Here is a 27,522-nt window from a genome sequence, read left to right on the forward strand (position 1 = left end):
GAGAGCAGTGAGAAGATGGCGAACAGGGGCGAAAGCAGGCGAACAGAGAAGATAACGAACAGGGGTGAAGGGCGGCGAACAGAGAAGATGGCGAACAGGGCGAAAGCAGGCGAACAGAGAAGATGGCGAACAGGGCGAAAGCAGGCGAACAGGGGAAGGCGGCAGGAAGCAGCCGGGAAGGAGAGAGAGAAAGAGGGAAAAAGAGAGAGAGAGAGACACAGAGAGAGAGAGAGAGAGAGAGAGAGAGAGAGAGAGAGAGAGAGAGAGAAGTGTGGTAGCCACAAAATGCAAGTCAACACTTGCATGTGTGTCACATCCATATAATATAGAAGCACAAAATATTATATGTAGAGTGTCCTTTCACACTTGATATCCAAGGGAAAAAACCACATGTAGAGTGTCCTTTCCCACTGGTGGATTGCCTGGTATCATAATCACCAGCCCAATCTGAATCACTGTATGCATAAAGCTGCAAGCTGCCCCCCCTGGACTAGAACAAACCAAGATCCAGGGTACCCTGAAGATTACAAAAAATGCGTTTGACTGCTTGCCAATGCTTTGTGCCTGGGTTGTGCATGAATTGCTCAACAAAGACACTCCAAAAGATATGTCTGGCCTCGTGTTACACAAGTAAATGAGGCATCCCACTACCTGGCTGTAAATGCCGGCCTCAAAAGACTCTCCAATATCATGCATAGTAAGCCGTACACCTGGTTCTACTGGAGTAGAAATGGGCTTACATTCATCCATGTGAAACCTTTTTAGCAAACTTTTTATGTACTTAGTTTGCTACATAACAATGCCATCATCTGTATGCATAAATTGTATGCCGAGATAGTAGTGTAAAGGCCCCAAATCTGACATATCAAATTCAGCTTTGAAATCTGAAATTTGTGCTTTGCTAGTACCTATAATGAGCATGTCATCTACATACAAGATGACTATGAGAATATCGGCACCGGTTTTCTTCACATACAATGTGCTTTCAGCTGGACTTTTCACAACCTTGGCTGGTTAGATGAGCTTGTATTTTATTATACCAAGCTCTTAGAGCTTGCTTTAACCCATACAATGCTTTGTGTAACCTATATACTTTATGTTCCTCACCAGGAACTACAAAACCAATGGGCTGATTTACATATACTTCCTCTTATAAATCCCCATTTAAGAATGCAGTTTTGATGTCCAATTGAGGCACTTTCCATCCTTTATGTGCAGCCAATGCAATCACTAATTTTATTGTAGTCATTCTCGAAGTAGGAGCAAAAGTCTCCTCATAATCTATTCCCTTTTCCTAGGAGTAGCCTTTAGCCACAAGTCTTGGTTTGTACCTGTCAATAGTACCATAAGACTTCCTTTTGACTTTGTACACCCACTTTGTTCCAATGACATGCTTGCCTTTCAGCAATTCCACAAGATCCCAAGTATTGTTCTTCATGATAGAAGAGATTTCATCTTGCATAGCTTGCACCCAATGCTCATTCTCATGTGCTTCTTCATAAGAAGAAGGCTCTTCTAAATCAAAGAGACCACCCATGGCTAATGCAGACTCCTCATGATGCATATTCAATGCATGGCTGAAACTAAGCCCTTGTTCTACCTGTGAGTGGAGCTGCAAGTTTGCTTTCTTACAAAGTTTTCAGCAACCATCTTGGCACCGACTTGGCTGTGTCTATGGCTGTTTGCTCTTCCCTGACAAGATCTTCCACTTCTTCCATAGAAGGGGGCTGAATGGCTGGCTGTTCCACATGTTCTACATGAGGATTTTCTTGAGTAGGGGCTGGCTGATCTGAATCCCCCCTAATTGCAATGGGTAATAGCCCATCAAACATGTCTTGTATGCTTGTATCATTACTTTTATACAAGCTGTACATGGGCTGATATGAATTTTCAGCAAATACCACATCTCTACTGACAAAAATCTTGCGTGTTGTTGGATTATAAAGACGGTATCCTTTGCTCTCATTGCTGTAGCCCACAAAAATGCATTTCATTGCTTTGTCATCTAGCTTTGTTCGGAGTTGTTCTGGCACATGTGCATATGCCAAACACCCAAATGCACGCATATAATTCACTGTTGGCTTTCGGCTATACCAAGCCTCAAATGGTGTTATGGTTTTCAAAGCTTTTGTTGTTCAACACATGAGTTGCACACATTATAGCTTCCATCCAAAAATTGTGAGGCAACTTTTGTGCTTTCACCATGCATCTTGCCATCTCCATGAGAGATCTATTTTTCCTCTCAACTACACCATTCTACTGCAGTGTATAAGGCACAGTACATTGGTGTTTGATGCCCTTTTGAAGCATATAATCCTTGAATGCATTTGACATGTATCCTCCACCTCTATCTGAGCGGAGTGTTTGGACTTTACATCCACACATATTTTCAGCCATTGCTACAAAGTGTCGAAAGCATGTAAACACCTCTGCTTTCGGTTTCAAAGGGTAAACCCAAGCAAACCTGGAGTATTCATCAATGAATGTGACAAAGTAAAGATGCCCCCCTAAGGATGGTGTCCGCATTACATACATCACTATGTATGAGCTGGAATTTACTTTCAGCTCTAACAGCTCCATCTTTGGGGAATGGTTTTATGTTGCATCTTTCCCAAAATACACCCCTCACATACATGTCTTGTTGGAGACTCAAGAGGCGGCATATTATCAACCATATGATGCTTCTACAAAAGCATCAAACTCCGAAAATTTACATGCCCAAAACGAGCATGCCATAGCTTTGCATCATGCATAGCAAGAGTGTGGGCAGCCACTGTATTTGCATCATAAGTACACTTGTCATAGCTGTCCAGCTTATACAAGCCTTTGTATCATGTTCCAGAAGTGACTATTTCATAACCCTTTGATGGGTCTTTTACCAAACACTTCCCATCTTTAAATTCAACCTTTAAACCTTGGTTGTTTATGGCTGAGACGAAGAGCTAGTTTTTCTTTATCCCTGGAACATACAATACATTTTTCATACATATATTGGCACCATTTATTTATTTTTTTCAAAAGGAGACTTCTATTAAGTATGAAAAAATTTTACAAAATGGAGATTTCACACCAAGTAAGGTGGAGATCTCAACCAATCAAGAGCCCTGTGCTGCCAATAGGGTCCCGAATGAGAGGACGTGAAAAAGATACCAATGTCCCACTCTCTCATAAACTGGCCGCGCTTCCTCTCTGCAGCCCTCGAAGATCCCTGGATTCTAGCCCAGGTAGCCATGATGGTGTGAATAATATCACTCCAAATTCTGCAAAGACACTAAGAAACAAGAACGGGAGTACCCTCAATGGCCTCGGTGCATCTAGCCTTCCAGATATTCCAGGCTGAGATGCTAGCAATAATCTCCCAAGAGCTGTCTAACCTCTGTGCCGCCGGAGGGACAAAGTGTGAAAGTGGCAAATCCTGAAGACAACACTGCCAAGCAACTCCTTGCCTAACCATAATGGCCAAGCTCCTGTCAGTCCCCTCGAATCTCAGCTCAGGCCCAGACTGTGTCAACCAAATGATAGAACCAAAAGAATTGATAGCATCCCTCTTAATCCTACCAAAGAGGTGTGCAATCGCAGACCAAACCCTCTGTGCTTCCCTGCATTCCCATAAACAATGGTAAACTGACTCTGGAACTCCTGCACATCTAGGGCATGCTGGGCAAGCACCAGTAATAGACCTCCACTGATTGGTGGCCAGACCACCATGAAGAGAAACCAAGTTAAAGGAAGAAATCTGTGGCTTCCTATAAGAATGCCACAATCTCCGCCAAAAAACCCTCTGAATGTCAGTCGAAATGCCGTAAGATTCCCAGTGGGGTCTAAGAGTAGGGACACTCTGAATGTGTCCCAAGATAAGATGTCTGGCATTCCGCACCGTATAACTGAAAAAAGGCATGCTTTTCAAAGGGTTACAAGCATCCTTCCACTCTCACTCACCGGGGTCCCAATGCAAATGTCTGATAGGACAGCCACCATACAACCAAAGGCTAACACTCTCTGTGATCATCCCTTGGGGGGGGGGGGGGGTCAACAAAGACGTGCCTCCCTAACCTGCCAACAACTGTGACTGGACGAATCTGAGGGCCCTCAATAAGGTCCTGCACGTCACATCTCTCCAACTGCCATCCATCCTGTACAGAAAAAAGATCGGTACATCATCCTCCCTAGGCAAGGGGAGACCCATAACCTGAAGAGGAACACCTGTCCCAGAAAAAACCCCAAACCAAGAATTATGACGGACTTCCAAGAAAGATCCAGTAATCCAGTGGTTGGGAATGGCTACATCAATCTGTGCAATCCTCCGGCTAGAGCCTCTCAAATGCTGCGTGAAATCCAATCTCTGTACCTCGGTGAGGCTCTGAAACCTCTTCCAAGCCAGCACTATGGGGCATAGGGTCTCCCAGCCAGCCCAAAGAATATTTATAGCTGCCCCAAGAGGCCTACCATGCACATCTAAGATCAAATCATTCCACAGAATGCGCTGCCGGTTAACTTCCTCTGCTGAACGCGGGGGGATGTGTACCTCCCCTTGCTCTATTGAGGCCTAAGGCTACCTACCTTCTCTTCCCCTTGCTTTATTGTTGGCCAAGATGACAGTTAAATTCATGAATCATAAAATGAGATTACTTTATGTTATGTGTCGCACTTGCAGGGCCAACAATCTGCATTTATCCCCGCCTTGTAGGATGCCTCGAACAAATGATTCTCTTTGGAACAATGTCACCTTCGAGTCTAGATATGGTGGCTCGGGCTCCGGAAAGTGGAAATGCAACTTTTGTGCAGATAAGCACCATGGCAGTGTCACCAGGCTGAAGGCACATTTGTCACAAACAAAGGGTTTTGGCATTGGGCCATGTAAGCATGTGCCACAAGAAATCGATGAGAGCCTAAAGGCTTGGAAGGCCATGCAGCTAGGTATCCCCCTCGAGGATATCTCCAATCTAGGAGAGCCTGAAGCACGTCAAAGTGTCTCCAAGAGGACTCGCACTATCAGAGAGGAAGATACCAGTGGCGATGTTGCACGTGGTTCTAGCTCGGCACCTTGAGCCAAAAGAACTAGTCTTCTAGTGTTCAAGAAAGGACATGTGTAGGCAGGGATGCAGAAGGCTGCCATGAAAGAGGCAACGAGGGAGTTGATGAAGTTGTTTATTCAATGTGGATTATCCTTCCACATTTTCAGGACTCCTCGATGGAAGAAGGCAATGAGAGCTATCTCCCGCATTGGGTGTGAGTGGGATGACCCCTTCTATGAAACATTTCGCACTACTAAGCTTCGCAAGGAGCAACTGGCTGTGGAGATGGAGATGGAAGTTCTCAAGGCCACTTGGCCAAAGTATGGTTGTACTTTGCTTTGTGATGGATGGACAGATGTGCGGAAGAGAAATGTGTACAACATTCTTGTGTCCTCCTGCAAAGGCACAATGTTCATTCGTGCCATAGATGCATCGGTGCCAGGGACACTGGTTACAGGGGAGTTCATTATGTCCCACATGCGCCAGGCAATCAATGAAATTGGCCCTGATAAAATTGTGCAGGTGATCATGGACAATGGGTCCAATTGTGTATCCATGGGCAAGATATTAGAGGAGGAGTTCCCCAAGATTGTGTGGACACCTTGTGCAGCACATAGCCTTGACTTGATGATTGAGGATGTGGGGAAGCTCGATTGGGTGAGCCATGTATTTTCAGTTGCATCTAGCATGGTGAACTTTGTCACAAAGAGGCCAAAGGTTTTGAGCACGTACAAGGCCATTAGTGATCTTGAGTTTCTAAAGCCCTCCAAAACTCAGTTTGAATATATGTTTATCGTGGTGGAGAGACTAGTGAGAGTGCGATATGGCTTGTTGCACACTGTTGCGTGTCGTGAATGGACAGCATGGGAGGACAACGACGAGCCCAAGTCTATAGCATTCTCTCGTATGGTCATGAGAGATACTTGGTGGCAGGATGGAGAGGGACTTGTGAAGGCACTTCAGCCCATGTATAGTGTCCTTCGGCTCACAGACATGGAGGGGAGTACCATTGGGCTGCTTTATGAGTTCATTGACAAAATTGGTGAAGCTCTCAATGATTGCACTACCTTGTCGCCTGACAGGTGCTCACCCTTGGGCTTTAACTTTAGTCTTTGAGTCTTCCTAAAAGTAATTTTATAAATCTTGATCTCTTATGTATGTCACATGTAGAGTTCAAGATATTAACGAGATATGGAATCGGCGTTGGGATTGGTTTCATAGGCCATCCATGCTGTTGCTCACATTTTGCATCCCCTTTGGAGGAATGAGGAGCAATACCAAAATGAGGAGCTAGAGTCAAGATGGACCGAGTACATTACCAAGTTGGTGGGATTGGGAGGTGATATAAAGCTTATGAGAAAGCTTGAGGATGAGCTTCTCATTTACCGCAACGGTAACCATATGTTTGGGCGAGCTACTACGTTGCTCAGGGAGACACAGTTGAAGCCAGTGTCTTGGTGGGAGAGATACGGTATTGGGACACCCAACTTGGTAAGGTTCTTTTTTTTTCTTCTTTTTTTCTTTTTTTCAGAAAGAGACTTCTATTAAGTATGAGAAAAACATACAACAATCACAGCTATAAGCCGGAAGAAAATAGAATCACCCCAATATGTAAGGTGATTTCAACTACTGAGGAGCATCATGATGCCATGTAAGACCTGTGGTACTAGAGGAAAAGAAGATGCCATGGTCCCATTCCCGCATAAATATCACACGCTTTGCCAGCGCAGTACGAGAGGCCCCTAAATGCGAGCCCAAGTAGCCATAAGAGTGTGGATGATATCACCCCATATAGTACTAATGCACTGAGACCCAAAAATCTGGACACCCTCAATAGCCTCCGTGCATCTAGCTCTCCAGATTTGCCATGCTCTAATACTGGCAATAATCTCCCAACTGGTGTCAATCCTCTGTCTAGGGGGTGTATAATCAGAATGAGGAACATCCTGCAATAAACCATGCTGGGCAATACCTCTACGAATGAAAAAACAGAATCTGTACCACTACCCTCATAAAAAAGTTGCGGACCGGATTGGGAGAGCCAAGCAACTGCCCCCCAAGTCACATGCATGGCTCGGCCACTCAATTTGCCCATAAGTTGGGCTACGTGACCCCAAATCTGTTGTGCAATGCTGCATCCCCATAGACAATGTTGTACGGACTCAGAATTTGCCGCACATCTAGGACAGGAAGGTGCTACACCGAAAACTGATATCCACGGATTGGTGGGGAGACCACCATGTAAGAATAACCAAAAGAAATGAGAGATCTGGCTCCTTCTGTATGAGTGCCAAAGTCTATGCCAATATCTGCGCTGTATCACTGGAGAAATATCATAGCTCTCCAAATGAGTCCTGAGAGTAGGGATCCCATGCATCTGTCGAGTGAGGAGAAGCCTGGCATTCCGAACAAACTGAAAAAAAGGAAGGCTTTTCAAAGGATCGAAGGTATCAATCCACTCCCACTCTCCTGGATCCCACTGAAGATATCTAATAGGACTGCCACCATATAACCACAAACACCAAGAGCCATGAGTCACTATCTGAGGAGAAGGGTCAATGAACCAGTGCTTCCCCGAGCGACCAACAATCCTCACTGGACTAAGCCTAGTATTTGGTATAATCTCCTCCATACTACATCTCCTCAATCTCCCACCAGGCATGATAGAATAAATGAGGAAATCTGTATCCTCCTGGCCTAGCAGAGCAATGACTTGCAGACGTATGCCTATCCTCGAAAAAACTCCCAACCAACTCGGATGATAGTCTCCATGAAAGGTCCCAGAAAGCCACTCATGCGGAATAGCTGCATCAATCTGATCAATACGAATGCGAGAGCCCCTAAGATGCTGAGTGGATGTAACTCTCCGATCTTCCGGAAGACTCTTAAAGATCTTCCAAGCAAGAACTATGTATGCGCATCTCTCCCATCCTGCCCATTGCATATAACGAGATGCACCAAGTGGCCGACCAGCCTCATCCCTAATGAGGTCGTTCCACATAATAGGTTGTCGGTCAGCCTCGTCCAAAGACCTAGGAAGCCTTTGTCGCAAAAAATATCTCATGCTTCTCCATGCTCTGACAATGGCTGCAATAAGAGGGGAAGATGGTGCCCTAATATCAACCTCTGTGAACAAAAAACTGGTGTTAGGCATCCAGTCTCTCCCGACCCTGGGTGTACATCTAGAAATCTGAGACAAGAAAAAATCCTTTCAAGGCTCAGTGCCTGGTAGGAAACCTCTGACCACAAGTTTGCAAAGCAACGCCCTACACTGAACATCCGGATTGATAATATTCAAGCTCCCCTCTCTTTTGGGCTAAATAACTGTGAGCCAAGCTACACTGGCACGAGTGTCTGAGGTGCCATCCAAGCCCGACCAAAGAAAATTGCGGATCAATCTCCGCAATTGGCCAATGCACGCACAAGAGAAGCACCAACAAGAGGCAATAAACCAAGCTGAGGCAAGCAAAACCTGATTAGCCACCAAAGCTGTGGAGGCTAAATCTAATCTCCTGGAGCTCCAATGGAGGAACTTCTTCCGGATACTCATAAGTACCGGAGCAAACTGCTGTGCAGAAGAAATATCAACCCCAACTTGGCATCCCAAATATCTAGCAGTGCATCCTCTGCTGATCCAAGTAAAACCAAGCTCTGCACCCCAATCAACTCTCGGTGAATCACTAACCCAAAAACCAATAGATTTGTGCCAAATAATGAGTGTCCCTGCTGCCAAACAAAACTCCTCTAGTGCTACCCGGAAGGAACATAAGCATATATGTGAAGCCTCCAAAAACAGGGCTGTGTCATCAGCTAACTTAGAGTCAACCAACTCCTCATGACTACAAAGAGGCAACCTCAATCTTGAAATACCAGCTGTGGAGCGGAGAAAGATGCTCATGGCCTCTGCAACTATGATATATAATAAAGGGGCTAATGGGCAACCCTGTCGTACTGAGCGAGAAATCTGAAACCGCTCTCCTCTATCACCGCAAGCAAGAACTCTACTGTGGGCATCACGATATTTGCATGAAACTCCCTTGATCCAACTCTGAGAGAAGCCCATATGACTAAGAGTACCCTCAAGGAAGTCCCAATCCACTCTATCATAGGCCTTCTCAAAATCCAAGAGCAGAATGGCTAAGGGCTGATTGCTCGCTTTAGCCCATTCGACGGCCTCCCAAAACAAGAAAATGTTATCAAAGATGCTCTTGCCGTGTAAGAATCCATTCTGGGTATCATGAACAACATCCTGCAAAATTGGCTGCAAAACCTGATGCTCACTGCCTTAGCAAGAATCTTATTGGCAGTCCCAAGTAAGGTGATAGGTCTCCACTAGTCAATCAATGTCTTATCCCCGCTCTTAGGAAATAAGCCCCTCAGTGAGAGAAGAAGGCATATAACCTGTGTCCCACATCTCCTGCAAAGCCGATGTTATCTCAACCCCAATCTCATCCCAAAAAGTAGTGAAAAAAACAGGGGAGAGGCCATCCACCCCTGGACACTTACCATGAGGTAAGGCATGAAGAGCATGACTGAACTCCTGCATAGAAAAAGGGGCATCCAGAGCGGCACACATCTCCTCGGTGATCAAATGTGGCGATGCATTCCAAACCTTCCTCTGTGCCCTATGTCTCAGATCAGAATGCGGCTCAGCACTAAGAAGCTGGCAATAGAAATCGGTGGCAATCTGTCTAACCATAAGAGGATCTGAGTGAAGAGTGCCATGTGAATCCTGCAACTGCCTAACACTATCTCTGGCATGAGATCGGCCGTGAGAAGCAAAGAAATGTTTGTTACATCTGCCACCCATCTGTGTCCAAAAGGATTCCTTGGCATGGAAACGGTACTCCGCGCGCTTCTCAAGAGAGTGATGAAGTTCTGCTCTAACAGTACATAAAGAATCTGCAACCCATTGAGCATGAGGATGTTTCTCGTGCTCTTTCTGTAAGACAGCCAATCTATGTCTAATAGCCCTTTCTAAGTCCAAGGCCTCTTGCCTCTTAGACAGGGCACATGTGTGATAAAAGTCACTAATATCACAAAGAGTAGAGGCCACGCTTTGAGAGGCCTGTAAGAAGTCATGAGATCTCCAAATTTCAAGCATACGACGCGATAGTTCTGCATCTGAAAACAAATGATCAAGGATGCGTACATGGGGTGCTGATCCATGGCAATTCGGATCTCTAATACATAAAACCACTGGGCAATGATCTGATTTGGAGGTGCCTGTAGCAATCAAAGTATGTCTACCTCTGTCAAGCACCCAATCATCCACATAAAATCTATCTAACCGTACATAGATACATCCTACATCTCTTCTCCTGTTAGACCATGAATAAAGAAGAGTGGATGGACTCCTCAAAATGTCATCCTCATGCCAACAATCTCTACCATGAATAGAGAGTATAAACCTCTCCCAAGACACTCTTTCAAGAGGATGCACCAAGCCCTCATGTCCACCTCTTTTATCTGTTGGCATCTCAACCATGTTAAAATCCCCACCAATAATCCAATGGTCGGCAAGAGGCATCAATGTAGTGAGATTTCCAAAAGGCAATCCTTTCACCTCTATGGTTAGGAGCATAGAGGTTGAGAATACCAATATGTGTAGTACCCTGCATAAGAAGGATCCACTGCACTCTCGCACGCAAAATGACACCATGTCCAATGATGCAAGGCAAGATCAAAGCTGAAACAGAGATACAAACACCACCCTTGGTACCAACAGCCGGTGACCAAAAGGCGTGTCCCGAGAGAAGCTTGCCTGATCTCCCACACTGACTAGCATCCAATTTATGCTCTTGCAAGAGCAATATATCCACAGGTCCACCTGTGACTGCACAATGAAGTTGGGTTTTTACAATTTGTTTCCGTCGACGCGAAAAAAAACCCCCAAGACCCTGAATGTTCCAAGAGGCAATCCTCATAAAGACTCAGAGTAGGAATGACCAGATCTCGTGGTCGACGAAGGACCCCCTTTAGAGGTGGAAGTACGTCTCGCATAGGTAAGGGAGGGAAAATCTGACGATGTAAACCTTACCTCTCTTTCCCACTCCGGGGAAAAGCCAGGGCTAGTCCTCGGAACTGGAGAGGTACCATGACAATGCGAATGTGCAACATCATCCTCAAGGGTGCAATCATCCTGTAACTATAATGCAGCATCCTCCTGTGAGGGATCCAGATCATGTGCCTGCAAGGCCTCATCCTCCAAAAAAGGATCAACATCCTGTGAGGCAAGAGCTGCATAGGGGTTAGGGTGCTCCATAGGGGGTGTGGGTGAAGAGGCAGGTACGGGGGTCCAAGGGTGCCTGCCATCCCTAACCACAACCCAACGCTATGTGGTCTGCTGTGGCAAAGGAGCAAGTGGAGTCTCGGCATCTGCAGAAGGCCTCTGATGGGGGCAGGACCACGCCGCCTCCTAGCATGGCCCCTCGATCTGGGACAATCTCTAGCAATGTGACCCTATCGACGACAAATCCGACACTGGTTAGGTCTGCCGGCAATCTCCATCCTCTGGCGGAAATGAGATCCGTCAGGTCTCTGAAGCATAACATGATCATCAGTAATCGATGGATCAGGAACAAGCACAAGGACCCAGGGTACACCTTTTTGCAGCTGAGCTACCTAAACGCCTTTGGTCAAAATCGGTCAACACTACGGTGTACCTTCTGAACCGTTGCCCCACAGTCGTTGTTCCCCAGAGGACTCCGTTTGAGGCATTTTTTGACAAAAAGCCAACCGTTCCCCATTTCCGTGTCTTTGGGTGTCGTGCATACACTCACACTCCGAATGACACAAGGGGCAAGCTTCAGCCAAGAAGTGAGTTGCTCATTTTTGTGGGCTATTCTTCTAAATCAAAGGCTTACAAAGTTCTTGATCCAAGATCAAACAAAGTCTTCGTTCGTCGAGACGTTGTCTTTGATGAACGAGATTTACTTCGCCTTCCGCTCCCCATACCAACTGAACAAGAATCTCAAACTATGCCACATGAACCCCATCAGTCACCTACAACTTCGCCTCTTGAGGAGGCTTCCTCCTCCCCACAGCCACCCAAGGACCCTTTACCTCGTTGGTATCAACAAACCATGCGTGATTCTGGCATGCTTCCCCATGATACCCCTTTGGATGGTCCTCGTCGGTCCACCAGACTCGCTCCTCGTGCCTCATTCGCCTCTATCTTTTCCACAGACTATGTGGCGCATGATGAGCCAACATCCTAGAAAGATGCTATCAAACTTCCATCCTGGAAATAGGCTATGGAACTAGAACTCGAAAGCATTGACCGTAATGGCACGTGGTCCCTTGTGGATTGCCCTCGTCATAAGAAGGTCATTGGAACCAAATGGATCTTCCGCACCAAATTTAAAGCCGATGATACCTTGGACAAATACCAAGCCCAGCTTGTTGTGCAAGGCTTTCACCAAAAAGAAGGCATTGATTTCAACGAGACCTTTGCACCCACTTCTCGAATGACGACAATCCATCTTTTACTCAATCTGGCTGCTCTCACCACAAATGGCTAGTCTATCAGATGGATGTTAAGAGTGCTTTTTTAAATGGCATTCTCGAAGAGGTGGTCTATGTTGACCAACCTCCGGCCTTCCCGCTCCCCGGGTTTCAGGACAGTCTTTCACTTGCATAAAGCCCTTTATGGGCTTAAGCAAGCCCCCCGAGCGTGGTATCATTGCATCGACAAATTTTTTCGCAGCCAAGGTTTTCAACCATCTCACCGTGACCCCAATATCTATATTTACACTGATCAGGGGATGGTTTGCTACCTAGTGCTGTATGTCCATGACCTCATTATGTCTGGTTCACATCAAGCCAAAATGGTTGATATCATGGCACAGCTCAGACGAACTTTTGAGATAACTGATCTCGGTCTTCTCTCATATTTCCTTGGCATGGAGGTGGTCCAACATCCTAATGGTATTTTTGTGTCTCAACAGAAGTACTGTCTTCAACTCATTACTTCCTACTTTCCTGATGGTGCTATCCCTGTGGCTACTCCATTGGATCCCACCGTCAAACTATCAAAGGAAGTGGACTCACCACCACATGAAGAGCAAGCCTACCGCCAAGTGGTTGGGAAACTCATCTGGCTCACAAATTCTCGTCCTGATGATATCTCCTATTGCAGTATTTCAATGCTCCTAAGGGGCCACATTGGAGTTTAGCAAATGAGGGTTGTTCGCTATCTAGCAGGTACCTATTTGTATGGACTTCACTACAGTCGTGGGATCACCCTGCGTGGTTACACGGTGGGCTGGTGATTTCGATTCCCGACGTTCTCATGGTGGTTATTTGTACTCCCTTGGATCTGCCCCTTTCTCTTGGTCTAGCAAAAAGCAAGATACCGCTGCAGTTTCTTCCACTGAAGCCGAATATCAGGCCCTCTATGACGCCACCACTGAGGCTATGTATCTTCGTCAGCTTCTTACGGAGATGCACGTCCCCATTGACACCACTTCTATCATCTTCGTCGACAGCCAGAGTGTGATTGCCCTTGCTGACAATCCTATTTTTTCTAACCGTACCAAGCAAGTGGGTGTCCATTTTCATTTTACCAGGGAACACGTTGAGCTTGGTACCATCCAACTCCAATACATTCCTACGGCGGACAACCATGCAGACATCCTTACAAAGTCCGTCAACCGCCCCATCCTCGAGCGTCTTCGTGATTGGATCGGCATCAGTCCACCACCATCATCATCCGCACATTGAGAGAGGGATCTTCCTCTCCTTTCACATTTTTTATCATCATTGTATCGGGCACATGAGTCAGTGAAAACCCCATGAGGGCAGGGCTCATGTGAAAACCCACTGCATTACTTTTTTTTCCATCTTGCATTCCCTATGCATAGCATTCTATTTTTGTGTTTGGTGTGCATGTGTGAATGAAAACCATCATTCATAAGCATTTTCAGCATATTTACATAGCTTAGAACAATCCACCGCAGTCCTTTCTCAGCCTCAGGTGTGCAGCCCTTCCTCATGCCCTTGGGAAGAGTGCATAGGCTCCAGATCAGTTCATTGAGGTGTTTCTACAGCCGTGTACAGTTTAGCCAGGCTTCCGAGATCTTGCGTTTGGCTTATCTACAGTCCACAGTCATTCTCTCTAAAGTAATAAAGCAAATACTATCTCGTTATCGGGATAGGGGGCTCTTCAGTGGGTGATTCGGGACCCAATCTGGTGTACAGTTCTCATATCTCTCTCTCGTATCTCTTTTAAGTTTGAAGTATTAAAGTGGATTGCTAAACTCACGAAACTCAGGATATAGAAGACGGTGTGAGCATTTGTGTGACAGGATCCTTCCAATACAAAGGCTTCCGCTACATATTACATTGGTATCAGATTCAAATTGTCCTAGCGTGGGGCCATCCTTGGATGGTTAGATTGCGTTCCAGCACGACCACCAACTTCAGCATCATGTCTACAGGAGAGAGTACTCATCAGCCGGAAGACGTCTCCCCCGAAGGAGACCATGTTCTTCCGCCTACAGTAGACACCATAGCTCTTCTTAGAGCTCAGAACCAACTGCTCATGGAGCGTCTCCAACTCTTGGAGGCAGCAGCAGCACGTCCTCCTCCGCCTCCAGCAACACCCGACTCCATCTCCCTCTTCTTTCGGATGGAACAACAAAGGAGAGAGGATGAGGCCCAAAGCAAAGAAGAAAAAGCACAAAGACGGGACCATAAGGAAGCCCAACGCAAGATCGACGAAGACCGGTGTCAAGCTGAACTCGCCACTCGGGAACAACAACATGAGCTTGATTGAGAACGTATGTTACTCGAGCACCAACGAGAAAAGGAGGCCATACACTTGAGGTATCAACAGCTCTCCTCAGTCTCCCAGTCATAGGTGTCACCAGCCAGCAGTCCGCAGCAACATCAACCACCGTCATTCGCAGTCAACCAAACTTCAGTAAGTATGATGGTAAGTGTGATCATCATTCATCAGTTAATCAATTTATTCATCAGTTTAATGCTCATTTTCCATTAGCTAGGATCACAGACCCACAAGATAAAGTCCACTTTGCGACTCCCCATCTCACTGGTAAGGCAGTCACTTGGTGGCAGCATTGGTCTAGTATTCATCCAGACCAGGCCACAGGTGTCACAACCTTTGACTGGGACATCTTTGTCCATGACCTGAAGACCAGATTTATCCCGCCCCAGTACATGACCAGTCTGAAAGATGAGTTCTATGGACTCAGACACAACGGATCCCCAGTGCTTCAGTTTTCCGGAAAGGTTATTACTTTAGCACAGCAGTTAGGGCTATTTGCGGAGGCCAAGATGGAGCAACTCATTCGTGGATTGGATCCTAACATTCAGTTCACAGTTCGTAACTTTGAACCCAATACATATGACCGGGCTTTGACTCTCACTCAAAATGAAGAAATGAAGATGAACGGAGGCAAGCCCAAGCAGTCATCACAGTCCAGTACCAAACCCCAACAGGGAAAGGATAATTCGTCTTCTAAAGACACTAAGACAGACAACAGTCCTAGCTCTAGTTCGGGGGGTAAGGAATCCAAGCCTAAGAAAACCCCTGAGGAAAAGGCTCAAGCAGGCATTACTGGAGGTTATCTTCCTCCGAAGGACCAAAGACAGTATCAGTCAAAAAACCGATGTTTTTTCTATCATACCATTGGGCATGGTAAGAAGGATTGTCCACAAAGGCAAGCGGAGCAAGCCTCCAAAGAGCCTTCTGCCACAGTTGCCGCAGTATCTCTCGCTCCTCCAGACCCGCCTGCTACCACAAACGCAGTTCAAATCTTACCTTCTATGCATTCCATGCCATCCGTGGCACTTGATGCTAAGCAGGAGGGTGAGCCAACAACCACACAGAAAAGCCTGAACCGGGCTTATGGCTCTGCCAAGGGCCAACAGTTCATAATCCTTTTTGACATGGGCAGTTCTGAGGACGCCATCTCTCCCCAGTTGGCTACCAACATGAGCTGTACCTTAGTGCCCTATCATTTGGAGGTAGACGGGTTTACACCTAGTCTCCGCACCCACATATCTCAACAAGCACAACAGTTTGCTTTTCAAGTTCAAAAGGCCTCATTCCAACGAGATTTCATTGTCTCTCCTCTTTTGGGATGTGACATGATCTTAGAAATCCAGTGGTTTCGTCAGTATGAACCTATTCCCAATTGGGGACAGGACACCTTTATCATCTCTAAAGGTTTTCCTGAGCCTCATGATTCAGGGAGATAGGAGCATTCTTGGCGTTCCTATGATTTCTCATCTCCAGGCCCGACGAGCTATGTGCAAGGGAGCAGAAGGAGCATTGATTTATGCTTAGACAGCTTCTATCTCATCGATAACCGCTGTCTCATCATCTTCAGTCCCTCAGTTGGCAGATCTCCTTTCTCATTCAGACATTTTTAAGGATGATCTCCTACCCAGTATCCCACAGTTAGCAGAACCTCCTAGCAAGTTTCCCTCTTGTCTTTCCAAGACTTTCAAGGGCAAGCTAGAACAGAAGTCAATTCTCAAACATTTGAAACATGTTCCTTATGGACACATTTTCACAGTCACCACAGACCACCAAGCACTTAAGTGGCTCCCGATGATGCCAAGTGCCCAGTGGAGTGCTCAGCACACTAGACAGGGTCAGCTCTTCCAACAGGTTGGAGGAATGATCACGTACATCCCTCGTCAGCATAACCTAGTAGCAGATGTTCTTAGTAGAAATACCAGTATCCAAACCAGTCAAGAGTCAACCATTCTCAACATCTATGGAAAAGACTTAGAAGATCAGTATGTCGATTCCGCAGAGTTTGGTACTCAACCCAGTTTGGCCCTCAATAGATTCAGCAGTGCCATACAGCAGTACAGTCCCTTCAGACCATAGGCGCAGCCATCTGTACCCTAACGCAGCAGTTCTGTCCTTTCAGCCTACAGGCACCTGCACACAGCACTCTTTCAGGCCCCAGTTCAGTAGGTACCCTCTCTGTTTGAGCATAGATCACCAGCAGCAGGTATTCAGGTCAGTTCAGTCCTGCGCTTGCAGTTCTACAGCAGTTTACCTTGCGTATTCAGCCCTACAGCAGTGCCTCCACCCTTTGTGCATCATCCATACATGCTACAGTCATCTGGTGAAGGTAACATATCATTCATAAGCATTTTCAGCATATTTACATAGCTTAGAACAGTCCACCGCAGTCCTTTCTCAGCCTCAGGTGTGCAGCCCTTCCTCATGCCCTTGGGAAGAGTGCATAGGATCGAGATCAGTTCATCGAGGTGTTTCTACAGCCGTGTACAGTTCAGCCAAGCTTCCGATCCTCCGAGATCTTGCGTTTGGCTTATCTACAGTCCACAGTCATTCTCTCTAAAGTAATAAAGCAAATACTATCTCGTTATCAGGATAGGGGGCCCTTCAGTGGGTAATTCGGGACCCAATCTGGTGATCTCTCTCTCATATCTCTTTAAAGTTTGAAGTATTAAAGTGGATTGCTAAACTCACAATACTCAGGATACAGAAGACGGTGTGAGCATTTGTGTGACAAGATCCCTCCAATACAAAGACTTCCGCTACGTATTACATAAAACACCAGGAAAAAGACTTAGATGAGTATGAAGAGAGGTTGCTGGATCTTCAGGAGCTGCATCAGCTGGCTAGAGAAGAAGTTTTGGACCACTACATCTAGTTAAGCAATAGGAGAGCTGAGCTTTTCAATGAGACAATTAAGGATAAACGCATCAAAGAAGGAGATCTAGTACTGAGGTATAATAACAACTTAGATAACACCTTCCAGACCAAGTTTCAAATCAAGTGGGAAGGTCCTTTCAAGGTTATGCACATTTATGAGAATGGTACTTATCAGCTGTTACCATATTATAGTAGTGATGTGTGTGAACACACTTAGGACCGCCGGGGCACTTTTTCCCTCACTAGGAGGTTTTTTCCCCCGTGCATTGTATATACGCCCATTATCTTTTAGGGTTGGTTATCTTTTATTTTTGACACTCATAATACACTACAGTGTTGTGCTCAAGCTTCCTCATCTTCTTGAAGTTGTGTGTGCATTCCTGCAACCCTAATTCCAACAATTGGTATCAGAGCAGGCTTCCTCCTCCCGGGCAGCATCACCGGCACCTGCCGCTTCATCTCCTCCGATTGCAACGAGGTTTCACGAGCGTCTGCAGGTTAGTATATGCCGTGGGTGAGCCCGTAGGGCTCGTTCGTTTCAGAATTTTGATCTGAAGTCATTTCGCCCTCCGTTTTTGCATTCCAAGTACTGCGCAGGCAAAATCGTCCTACTGTGCAGATTTTCTGTCAAGATTAAAATCTGCAGGACAGGTGCCCATTCGTCTGTTTTGGGCTGTGCTACATAGCACAGGTCGATTTTATACAGGTTTACCTCTTACAGACAGCATTTACATCTAGTAGTACAGTCATTGGCCATGGCTGACAACAATGATGTATTCCGCATGTTGGCTGCTGAGGATAAGTTGGATGGCACCAACTATCCATTGTGGGCATATATGATGCGACATGTATTGGTAGCAAAGGGGTTATGGAACATTGTGCAGGGTATTGATGCACGTCCTATTGTGACTGGGAATGCTGCAAACACATCAGAAACAGGTACTGTTGATGATGGTGCAGGCACAAGTGCTGTAGCAGCTGTTCGAGAACCACCACTTTCAGCAGAGCAGATTCGTTGGGATGGTAGAGATGCGCAGGCTCATGCCTTGATTGCGCTGTCTGTCAAACGTACCATTATCCCACATATTCGCTCCTGCAGGACTTCTAAGGATGCTTGGGATGTACTTGCCACATTGTATCAGGCAAGAAATGAGGCTCGTGTTGCTTATCTCCGAAAACAGTTGGAGAGTGAGCATATAAACGAAGGTGATTCTATGGATAGCTTTTTGACAAAGATCAAGGATTTCAAAGAGCAGCTCATTTCTGCAGATGAAATCCTGTCAGACAGTTCACTTGTGCAGACTGTTTTGAATGGTCTACCAGATTCTTATCAGGGTTTTGCTTCCACTCTTCGCTTGATGATGAAAGGCAATCCCAATGCCTTATCATTTGAGGAGTTAGTTTCTGTTTTGCTGCAAGAAGACCAGTCAAGGCAAAACAGGAATATTATGCGTGTCGCAGATCAAGCTTTCGTTGCTAGTCAGAGAAGCGGGAAAGGTAAAGCTGGCTTTTCTTCTAGTAAGCAGAAATCTGCAAATGCTGCGCAACCAAAGAAGGAAGACAAAGATGAGAAGAAGGGTGACAAACAGAAGACATTTTGCAAGTACTGTAAGGGAAATGATCATGTCATCAAAGCGTGTCCTAAGCTGGCTGCGAAAGAGGCTAAGAAGAAAGAGGCTGGTATGGCTGTTGCAGATGCCTCTCCTTCTAACAATGAATCTGCTAATGTTGTGCTAGATACAGAATGGGCATTCAATGCGCAGTGCAGTTATGACCCATCTTTGCATGACACATGTATGTCTGCAGTAGATTCAGATGCATGGTACTTTGACAGTGGTGCCACTAAGCATATCACCTCGCAGCGCAGTTTATTCACTTTCCTTGAGTCTGCTCCCACAGGGAATACTGTCACTTGTGCCAATAACTCCTCTTATCCCGTTGAAGGAGTTGGACAGATTGTGCTGAATGTTGCAAATGGCAACACCTTTACACTTTTTGATGCATTGTATGTGCCAGGGATCAAAAAGAATCTGCTGTCAGTCTCCGCATTTGCCAAAACAGGTTTGGTTGTAAAATTTGTGGATGACAGATGTACTGTTCATGATCTCTCTTGTGGTGACATCATTGTAGCATCTGGTTCACTATGTCGAGGGCTGTATAAGCTCAATATGGATGGCAAATGTGTAGAGGATTCAGCATGTGCTATTATGGATACGCAGGCTATTTCAGATGCAAAACTGTGGCATGCACGTTTTGGTCATCTGAATTTTGCAAGTTTGCTGCGCCTGCAGAAATCTGAAATGGTGTCTTCTTTGCCTAAGCTTGAGGCACCTGTCAAGCATGTTTGTGAGGGCTGCATATTGGGTAAAATGCAGCGTGCTTCCTTTCCCAAAGATGGATCAGTGAGAGCTGAACGCAGATTGCAGCTTGTTCACAGTGATGTTTGTGGTCCCATGCAAACTCCATCATTTGGAAACTACCTTTACTTCGTGACTTTCATTGATGATTTTACCAGGCATGCATGGGTATATCCTTTGAAGGCAAAGTCCGAAGTGTTTTTGTGCTTCAAACAGTTTTTGGTTATGGCTGAAAATGTGTCAGAAAGTAAGATGGGCACCCTCTGTTCAGATCGAGGGGGGGAGTATATGTCTTCAGAATTTAATGCATTTCTGGCTGAGCGTGGGATAAAACACCAATGTACAGTGCCGTATACACCACAGCAAAATGGTGTGGCTGAGAGAAAAAACAGGTCTCTCATGGAAATGGCAAGATGTATGGTTAAGAGTCAAAGTCTACCACATGGTTTTTGGCTTGAGGCTGTCATGTGTGCCACTTATGTACTAAACAGGTGTCCCACCAAAGCATTACAGGTTGTCACTCCATATGAGGCTTGGCATAGCCGCAAGCCATCTGTTGGCCATTTACGTGTTTTTGGTTGCCTGGCATATGCATTAGTGCCTGTGCAACATCGCAGAAAATTGGATGACAAAGCTGTCAAATGTATTTTTGTTGGATATAGTGCTGAGAGCAAAGGCTATCGTTTGTATCATCCACAGACAAAGCGCATTTTGGTTAGCCGTGATGTTGTATTTGTGGAAGATGCAGTTCAGCCCTTGGTTTCATGTACTAAGGAGACAGATATCAGCTCACGTGATGTCTATGATACATTGTTGCCTCTTTTCAGTGGTGCACAGTCAAGTGCAATACCTCATGAGGCAGTTTTTCAGCCTATGCAGGTTTTAAATGATGGCACAGATCAGCCTATATCTGATGCAGATGTGCATGATGCACTTGAGGATGAGAGACAAGAGATTGAGGGCTCTAGGAATATGCCTAGATGGCTGGTGCAGACTTTGCGTGACAGCAAGTTGGATGCCCCTTTGTCTAGTCGCACTCGTTCTGGCTCTCATGGTGCCTCTTATGCGTCAGATTGTTATGCATTGGCTGTTTCTAGTATGTGCGATGAAAGTGAGCCTGTTTCATTTGATGAGGCACAAAGTTCAGAAAATTGGATGGCTGCTATGCAAGCAGAATACGATGCTATTATGAAGAATGGTACATGGTCTTTATGTGACTTGCCCCCTGGCAAGAAGGCCATTGGCACTAAGTGGGTATACAAATTGAAGCGTAAGCCTGATGGCACAGTGGATCGCCATAAGGCTAGGCTTGTTGCAAAAGGTTATGCTCAAGAGAAGGGCATTGATTTTGATGAGACTTTTGCTCCCACATGTCGTATGACCACTGTTCGTAGCATCTGTGCATTAGCAGCTCATAATGGTTGGAATGTACATCAGCTGGACATAAAGACTGCGTTCTTAAATGGAGATTTGCATGAGGAGGTGTATGTATCGCAGCCTCGTGGTTTTGTTCAAAGAGGGCAGGAAAACAAAGTGTGCAGGTTAAAAAAGGCTTTATATGGTTTAAAGCAAGCTCCACGAGCTTGGTATGAAAAAATACATGCATATTTGACTGCACATGGGTTTCAGAATAGTCCAACAGAAAGCACTTTGTATGTTAAACGTGTGGATGGTGTACATCTAATCATTGCTCTCTATGTCGATGACATGCTGCTCACAGGACCAAATGAGAGTCATATTGCTGATTTTAAGGCTGATTTGAATGCCTCTTTTGAGATGTCAGATTTGGGGCATTTGCATCATTATTTGGGGATACAATTTAAGCAGTGTGATGGAGGTATTGCTTTGTGTCAGACAAAGTATATTGAAACATTGTTGCGGAGATTTGGCCTTGAAGACTGCAAGCCTATTGCTACTCCAATGGAGACAGGTTTGAAGTTGAGTCTTCATGATGCTGGAGATCACTTTGATGTCACACTCTATCAGACAGCTGTTGGTTGCCTCATTTATGTATGCATTACGAGGCCAGACATTCAGTTTGCAGTCTCACAGGTGAGCAGATTTATGCATAGCCCAGGCATTAAGCATTGGCAGGCAGTGAAGCGTATCTTTCGCTATTTGAGTGGTACTCGGCATCTTGGGTTGTTTTATCCCAAGGGGGGATCATTGCCGCCAGATTTACATGTTTTTTCAGATTCTGACTGGGCTGGTTGTTATGACACACGCGTGTCCACGAGTGGTTTTTGCTTCATGCTTGGAAGCTCATGCATATCATGGTTGAGCAAGAAGCAGCCTACTATGGCCACTTCTAGTTGTGAAGCTGAGTACAGGGCAGCTTTCACAGCTACGGTTGAGTGTGTGTGGCTCAGACGCCTTATGGCTGATTTGGGTGTTGGGCAGCCATCTGCCACCACCATCTTCACTGACAGTCAGAGCGCATTGGCAGTTGCGCGGAACCCAGTGTTCCATGCTCGTACGAAGCACATTGAGGTGCACTATCATTATGTCAGGGAGAGACTCTCTGCAGGAGAGATCAGTTTGGCTTATGTGCCAACACAGGATAACCTTGCAGACCTTTTCACAAAGGCTCTGCCTCGTGAAAAGTTCGAAGCTTTTCGCAAAGCTTTGGGCTTACTCCCTTTTGTGGATTCGTCCACATAGCTAGACACTTCCCTATACATGAGTGCTAGCTCTTGTTCACCGCATCACTCCAGGGGGGATTTGTTACCATATTATAGTAGTGATGTGTGTGAACACACTTAGGACCGCCGGGGCACTTTTTCCCTCACTAGGAGGTTTTTTCCCCCGTGCATTGTATATACGCCCATTATCTTTTAGGGTTGGTTATCTTTTATTTTTGACACTCATAATACACTACAGTGTTGTGCTCAAGCTTCCTCATCTTCTTGAAGTTGTGTGTGCATTCCTGCAACCCTAATTCCAACATCAGCTTGTAGATTTGGTTGATCAGCTCCATTCAAAAAGAGTCAATGGCTACAGACTAAAGCCATATTAGAGCAAAATCATGACAGTACAAAAAGATTCAGAGACAATGAATTGCTGCAGAAGAACATGAAGAAGCTTGTTGGGACCTGGATACACTTTTTGTTGAGGATTGTTTCAACGAGTCCATAGAATCTGGTTGAGCACAAATGCTCTAACCATAGGGGGTCTAGCAAAATATTATAGGATTTTTTGTGGCCCAGGGTTTGTTGTGAGCTGTGCAGTTTTCTTAAATTCACAGAAGGTCAAGTTGTGTGGAATTGAAGAGTTCTATTGTTTGTTTTGAATCTCTCAATGTTGTTTGGATAGAATTCTATTGAAGGAAAAGCTGTGTGAAGAGCTGACCTTGGTTGAGTCTGTGCTGGCTCAGTTAGCTTGTGTAGGGATCAACCATAATTAGTTGTACATCAGAATAATCAATAGGTGGTGTAGGGACCTTGATTTGACTTGTTTGAGTTGAGGGGAAGTGATTCTAAGTCCCAGCTAATTGTTGGAGGTCTTTCAAAGGTCAGCTATCAGTAGTCAAAAGACTCTCTGGTCTAACAAGGTTTCTGTAGCAGTAGTGAGACACTTGTTGTCAGCTGAGTGGTTATAAGGTTGGGTCTTGGCTTGGTTTAAGTGTTTTGAGGCTTTAGAAGTGTGTGTGATATTCCTTCAAATAAAGAGATACCTGAGGATTTATGGATGTCTGAGGATATATGGGGAAAATTCTGATTCACTGTAGGCTTCTGAGGCAGACATTTCTGTGTCAGATTTTTGAGGCAAAACTCAGCAAGTAAAAGTTCAAAGAAAGGTTGGAAGAGGATCGACAGATTATCCATGAAGGTCTAGGGAGTTGTGGAAATTAGGTCAACTGATGCTGGAGGATTGTAGAGGATCCTAGAGGACCCATCTTGGATTGGGATAAGCCATCAGAATTTGCAAGCAAGTAGACAGTTAGTATCTAATTTGTTTGAGGTAGCCAAGAGGTTGGGAGGGTACTGAAGTATTGAATTGTGTCAGCTAAGGATCAGGGGACGTCAGTTGAAAGTGTTGGTGCCCTCTATTGATGTTTCTGCCGGGTTGTGGTGCTAGTGATAGTTTCCTCCCCATAGTGGTGTGCTCCGAACGGGGCTTTAAAGGCAGGTTCTCCCGGACACATCAACGTGTTTAGCACTCTTTCCATATGGATATTGTGGATTATATTATCAAACTTACAAGCAAGCTATATGGAGATATATCTCGGGATATCTTAAGGATATGGTGAGAAGATATTTCTTTTGGCTGCATGACCAAACTGGCAAAGAAAAGCAAGTATACTTTGAGTTCGCAAAGTTGATGCTTTTGTTATTTACTATGAAGTGCTTTTGATGTTCACTAACCCTTGTATAGCCATGCAAGGAGAACAGTGTTGTTGTTTGCCTTGAGATCGTTTCAAGAAACTTGGACTTATGGAACTCATGGTTCACATACCCTGTATAGTGTTCTCTTATCTTACATGCTCTCCTGAAGATTGTGTCTACCATGTGTGGGTGGAACAATAGAGAGCAGATGGAAGGGAACATGGACACTTCAGAGGGTAGTGTCAAGCACAACATACCCTGTGTAGTGTTCTCTTGTCCTACGTACTCTCTTGAAGATTATTTCTACCATGTGTGGGTGGAATAATAGAGAATAGATGGAAGGGAACATGGGCACTTCAGAGGGTAGTGTGAGTTGGTGGCCGAAATGCCTACACACTATTGGTGGCCGAAATGCCTATAAACTATGTGTAGCAGAAATTCTTATGGAACACCAGGCTATCTATGCTTACAAGTGATTGTGATATCTTATTACTTGAGCCCACCTCTTATCCAAGGTGTGTGGTCAAAGTACCAACACGAAATGCAAGTGGTAGAGTGGACATGACACCTCGTTGGCACAAGACTTATGTCTACGCCGCCAAGGGTCATGTGGACTGACGCCTTGTTGGCAAGAGACTTATTTTGTCTTCCCAATTTATTTTGGGACATGATTATAATACCTGGACTTTTAGGGACTATTTTGTCTCGCCCATTTATTTTGGGTCATGATTATGATATCTGGACTTATGGGACTATTTTGTCTCGCCCATTTACTTGGGACATGATTATGATATCTAGACTTATGGGACAGTTTTGTCTTGCCCATTTATTTGGGACATGGATTCTTTCAGTTATATTGGATTTTGAGACTGTCTCATCTCGGCCACTTAATGGGAGATGATTATATCTTGGATGTATGGCTTGAAGCTTAAAGTTGCGGACAACTTCTAAGAAGCTAGGGATTTTGAGACTGTCTCATCTCGGCCACTTAATGGGAGATGATTATATCTTGGATGTATGGCTTGAAGCTTAAAGTTGCAGACAACTTCTAAGAAGCTAGGGAGGATGTCACCAACCTGGATATTTCCCAATATGAAAGGGGTCGGGTGGACACCAGGACGTTACTCCGATCGAAATTCCGTTCACGTCATTACGTTTGGAATTGAGCAAATGGGAGGACATGCCAAAGCACATTTGGCAAAAGGTCTACTAGTTGGGATATTTTTAAAGGTAAAGATTATGGGAGAACCATCTCTTAGATTGGGACATGTGGCAAGAAAGTGGATCAAATTGAGACAAGTGGCCTCACACTTGTCACTTTGGTCTACTCGACTACATGTCTGTGCTGCAAAGGGAACGCAACACAACCCTTGACCATTGAAACAAATTGCTAACAATGTGAATGCTCATAAGAAGGGAAATAAGGAATCTGCAGCGTTGGAAGCTGAAATGATAGATGAAGATTGAAAAAAACGTCCAAAATTGATGTGCAAACTAAATCTTAAAGGAACAAAATACATGGCTGAAAATTGGTTATGTAGACATACTCTAGAAACCCCATTGGGTTGCAACAGAAATGTGCTCTTGATACCAATGTCATCATACAGTATACACAAACATGGTTCAGAAAACTACTTTAAAGCACAAAAATGAGGGTACAGAAGAGGAAGAGATGAAAGAGTACTGGCAGCGGGAGACATGATTATTCTCTCGACCTAAAATATTGTAGAATGCTAAGCTGAATAGATCTTACAAACTTAAAAAGAATCTTGCAGCATCTGCTAAGAACTAAACTATACTGGCTGAACACTTCAGCTCTCAAAGAACAACGTTATGAACAGAGCAAGAAAATCTTTTGTAATCCAGATTTGCCAACTACTGAAATTTATTGCAATTGCACTGAACTGATCTGCGTCCTCTATTCAGGCAGGAACTAAGGCCCTAATTTCGCTACCCTTCAAGACTGGTTCTCTCTCCCTTGGCTGCTCCAAGGACCAAAAGACTTGTAGAAGATATGTAGAGTGGGGAAAGAGGGATTGTACTTATAGACTACCAGAAGGTAAGTGTGTACTTACTTTCGTTTACAATAACTTGCATTACTGCATAGACTGCATTCACACTGGCATGGATTTGGTAGGCACCCTACTCTTGCCCATTCGGGGCACCTTTCTGCCGAATCATGGGCTCTTTTGCCTATTTTTTAGATAATGGTCACAATATGCACTGATTCCTCTGCTGCATGCATCTAAGTGTTGAAGCTCATGCATGTCACACCTAAGTCATATTCCTAGAATGGCACATGCATCTGAGTGTTGGAATTGGTGTCTTGTGGCACTCGGGAAACTGTTGGCGGCATATCAAGGCCCTTAAGGCTGCAAGATAGCTGCAATTCTGGTCTGTAAATTTCTTTTATTTAATGGCTCTCCGCATGCAATTCTCCTTAGAATCTTTTTCATGCTCCCATGGCCAATGTATGATGCCTCAAGGAAGTACATTCCTTTCTAAACATGCAACCCTTGTAAGAACTATGCATGCAAAACTTGCACTACAGCATGATATTATATATGTCTTTGCCTTGGCCTCATATTCTCATGGGAGACATAATACAGGTGACAACTATCCCCCTCTTACACCTACTAGCCATGCCACTAATCTTCTAACAATACACTCTACTTGTACCTTGTTTTATCTGCTAAGGTTTTTTTCCCGAAATTTTCCAAGCATCACCTGAAGTTCGAGCACATGCATGTAATCAGAAGGCTCTTGATATAGTTTGTGATTATACATATGGCATGGCCGTCTCTAGTTCATTCAGTTGCTCTAGCAGCACTATGTGATTGCGTGGTCTTCTTTAGTCTATAGTCTTGAAGACTAGCAAGACCATGATCAGAGCAAAATGTGGTTCCTTTGATGATGAAAAGTGACTTTTACAAAAACTAGCAAGGCCATAGGCAGGTCAACCCCCTTGAATGAGATCCGTGACCGATTTAGCCACCCCAAAGACTACATGTTTAGCAACCAAGTCGGATAATAAGGCACTGGAAAATAATGCAAAGGACTAAGAATTGTACTTGTCCATTGGAAACCGATGCCCCTGAGGCAGAGGTACGACATGGTGATCAGCATAGAAAGCCACCAGGCTGGATCCTTTTCCAGCTTCA

The 27,522-nt window shown here is 45.1% G+C and overlaps 1 protein-coding gene across 1 annotated transcript in view; it reads right to left on the reverse strand.

Moving 5' to 3' along the window:
- Positions 1-27,522, reverse strand: part of LOC147624344 (uncharacterized) — a 106,752-nt gene that overhangs the window by 78,373 nt on the left and 857 nt on the right. The window contains exon 2 of the mRNA XM_086819322.1: positions 27,433-27,522. This exon is cut by the window's right edge and continues 84 nt beyond it. Within this exon, the coding sequence (XP_086675448.1) occupies positions 27,433-27,522 (90 nt within the window). The remainder of the gene's footprint in view (positions 1-27,432) is intronic.

Source organism: Cibotium barometz, chromosome 25, assembly GCF_041138505.1.
Source record: "Cibotium barometz isolate CiBa-2024 chromosome 25, ASM4113850v1, whole genome shotgun sequence".
In the NCBI taxonomy this organism is placed as follows: Eukaryota; Viridiplantae; Streptophyta; class Polypodiopsida; order Cyatheales; family Cibotiaceae; genus Cibotium; species Cibotium barometz.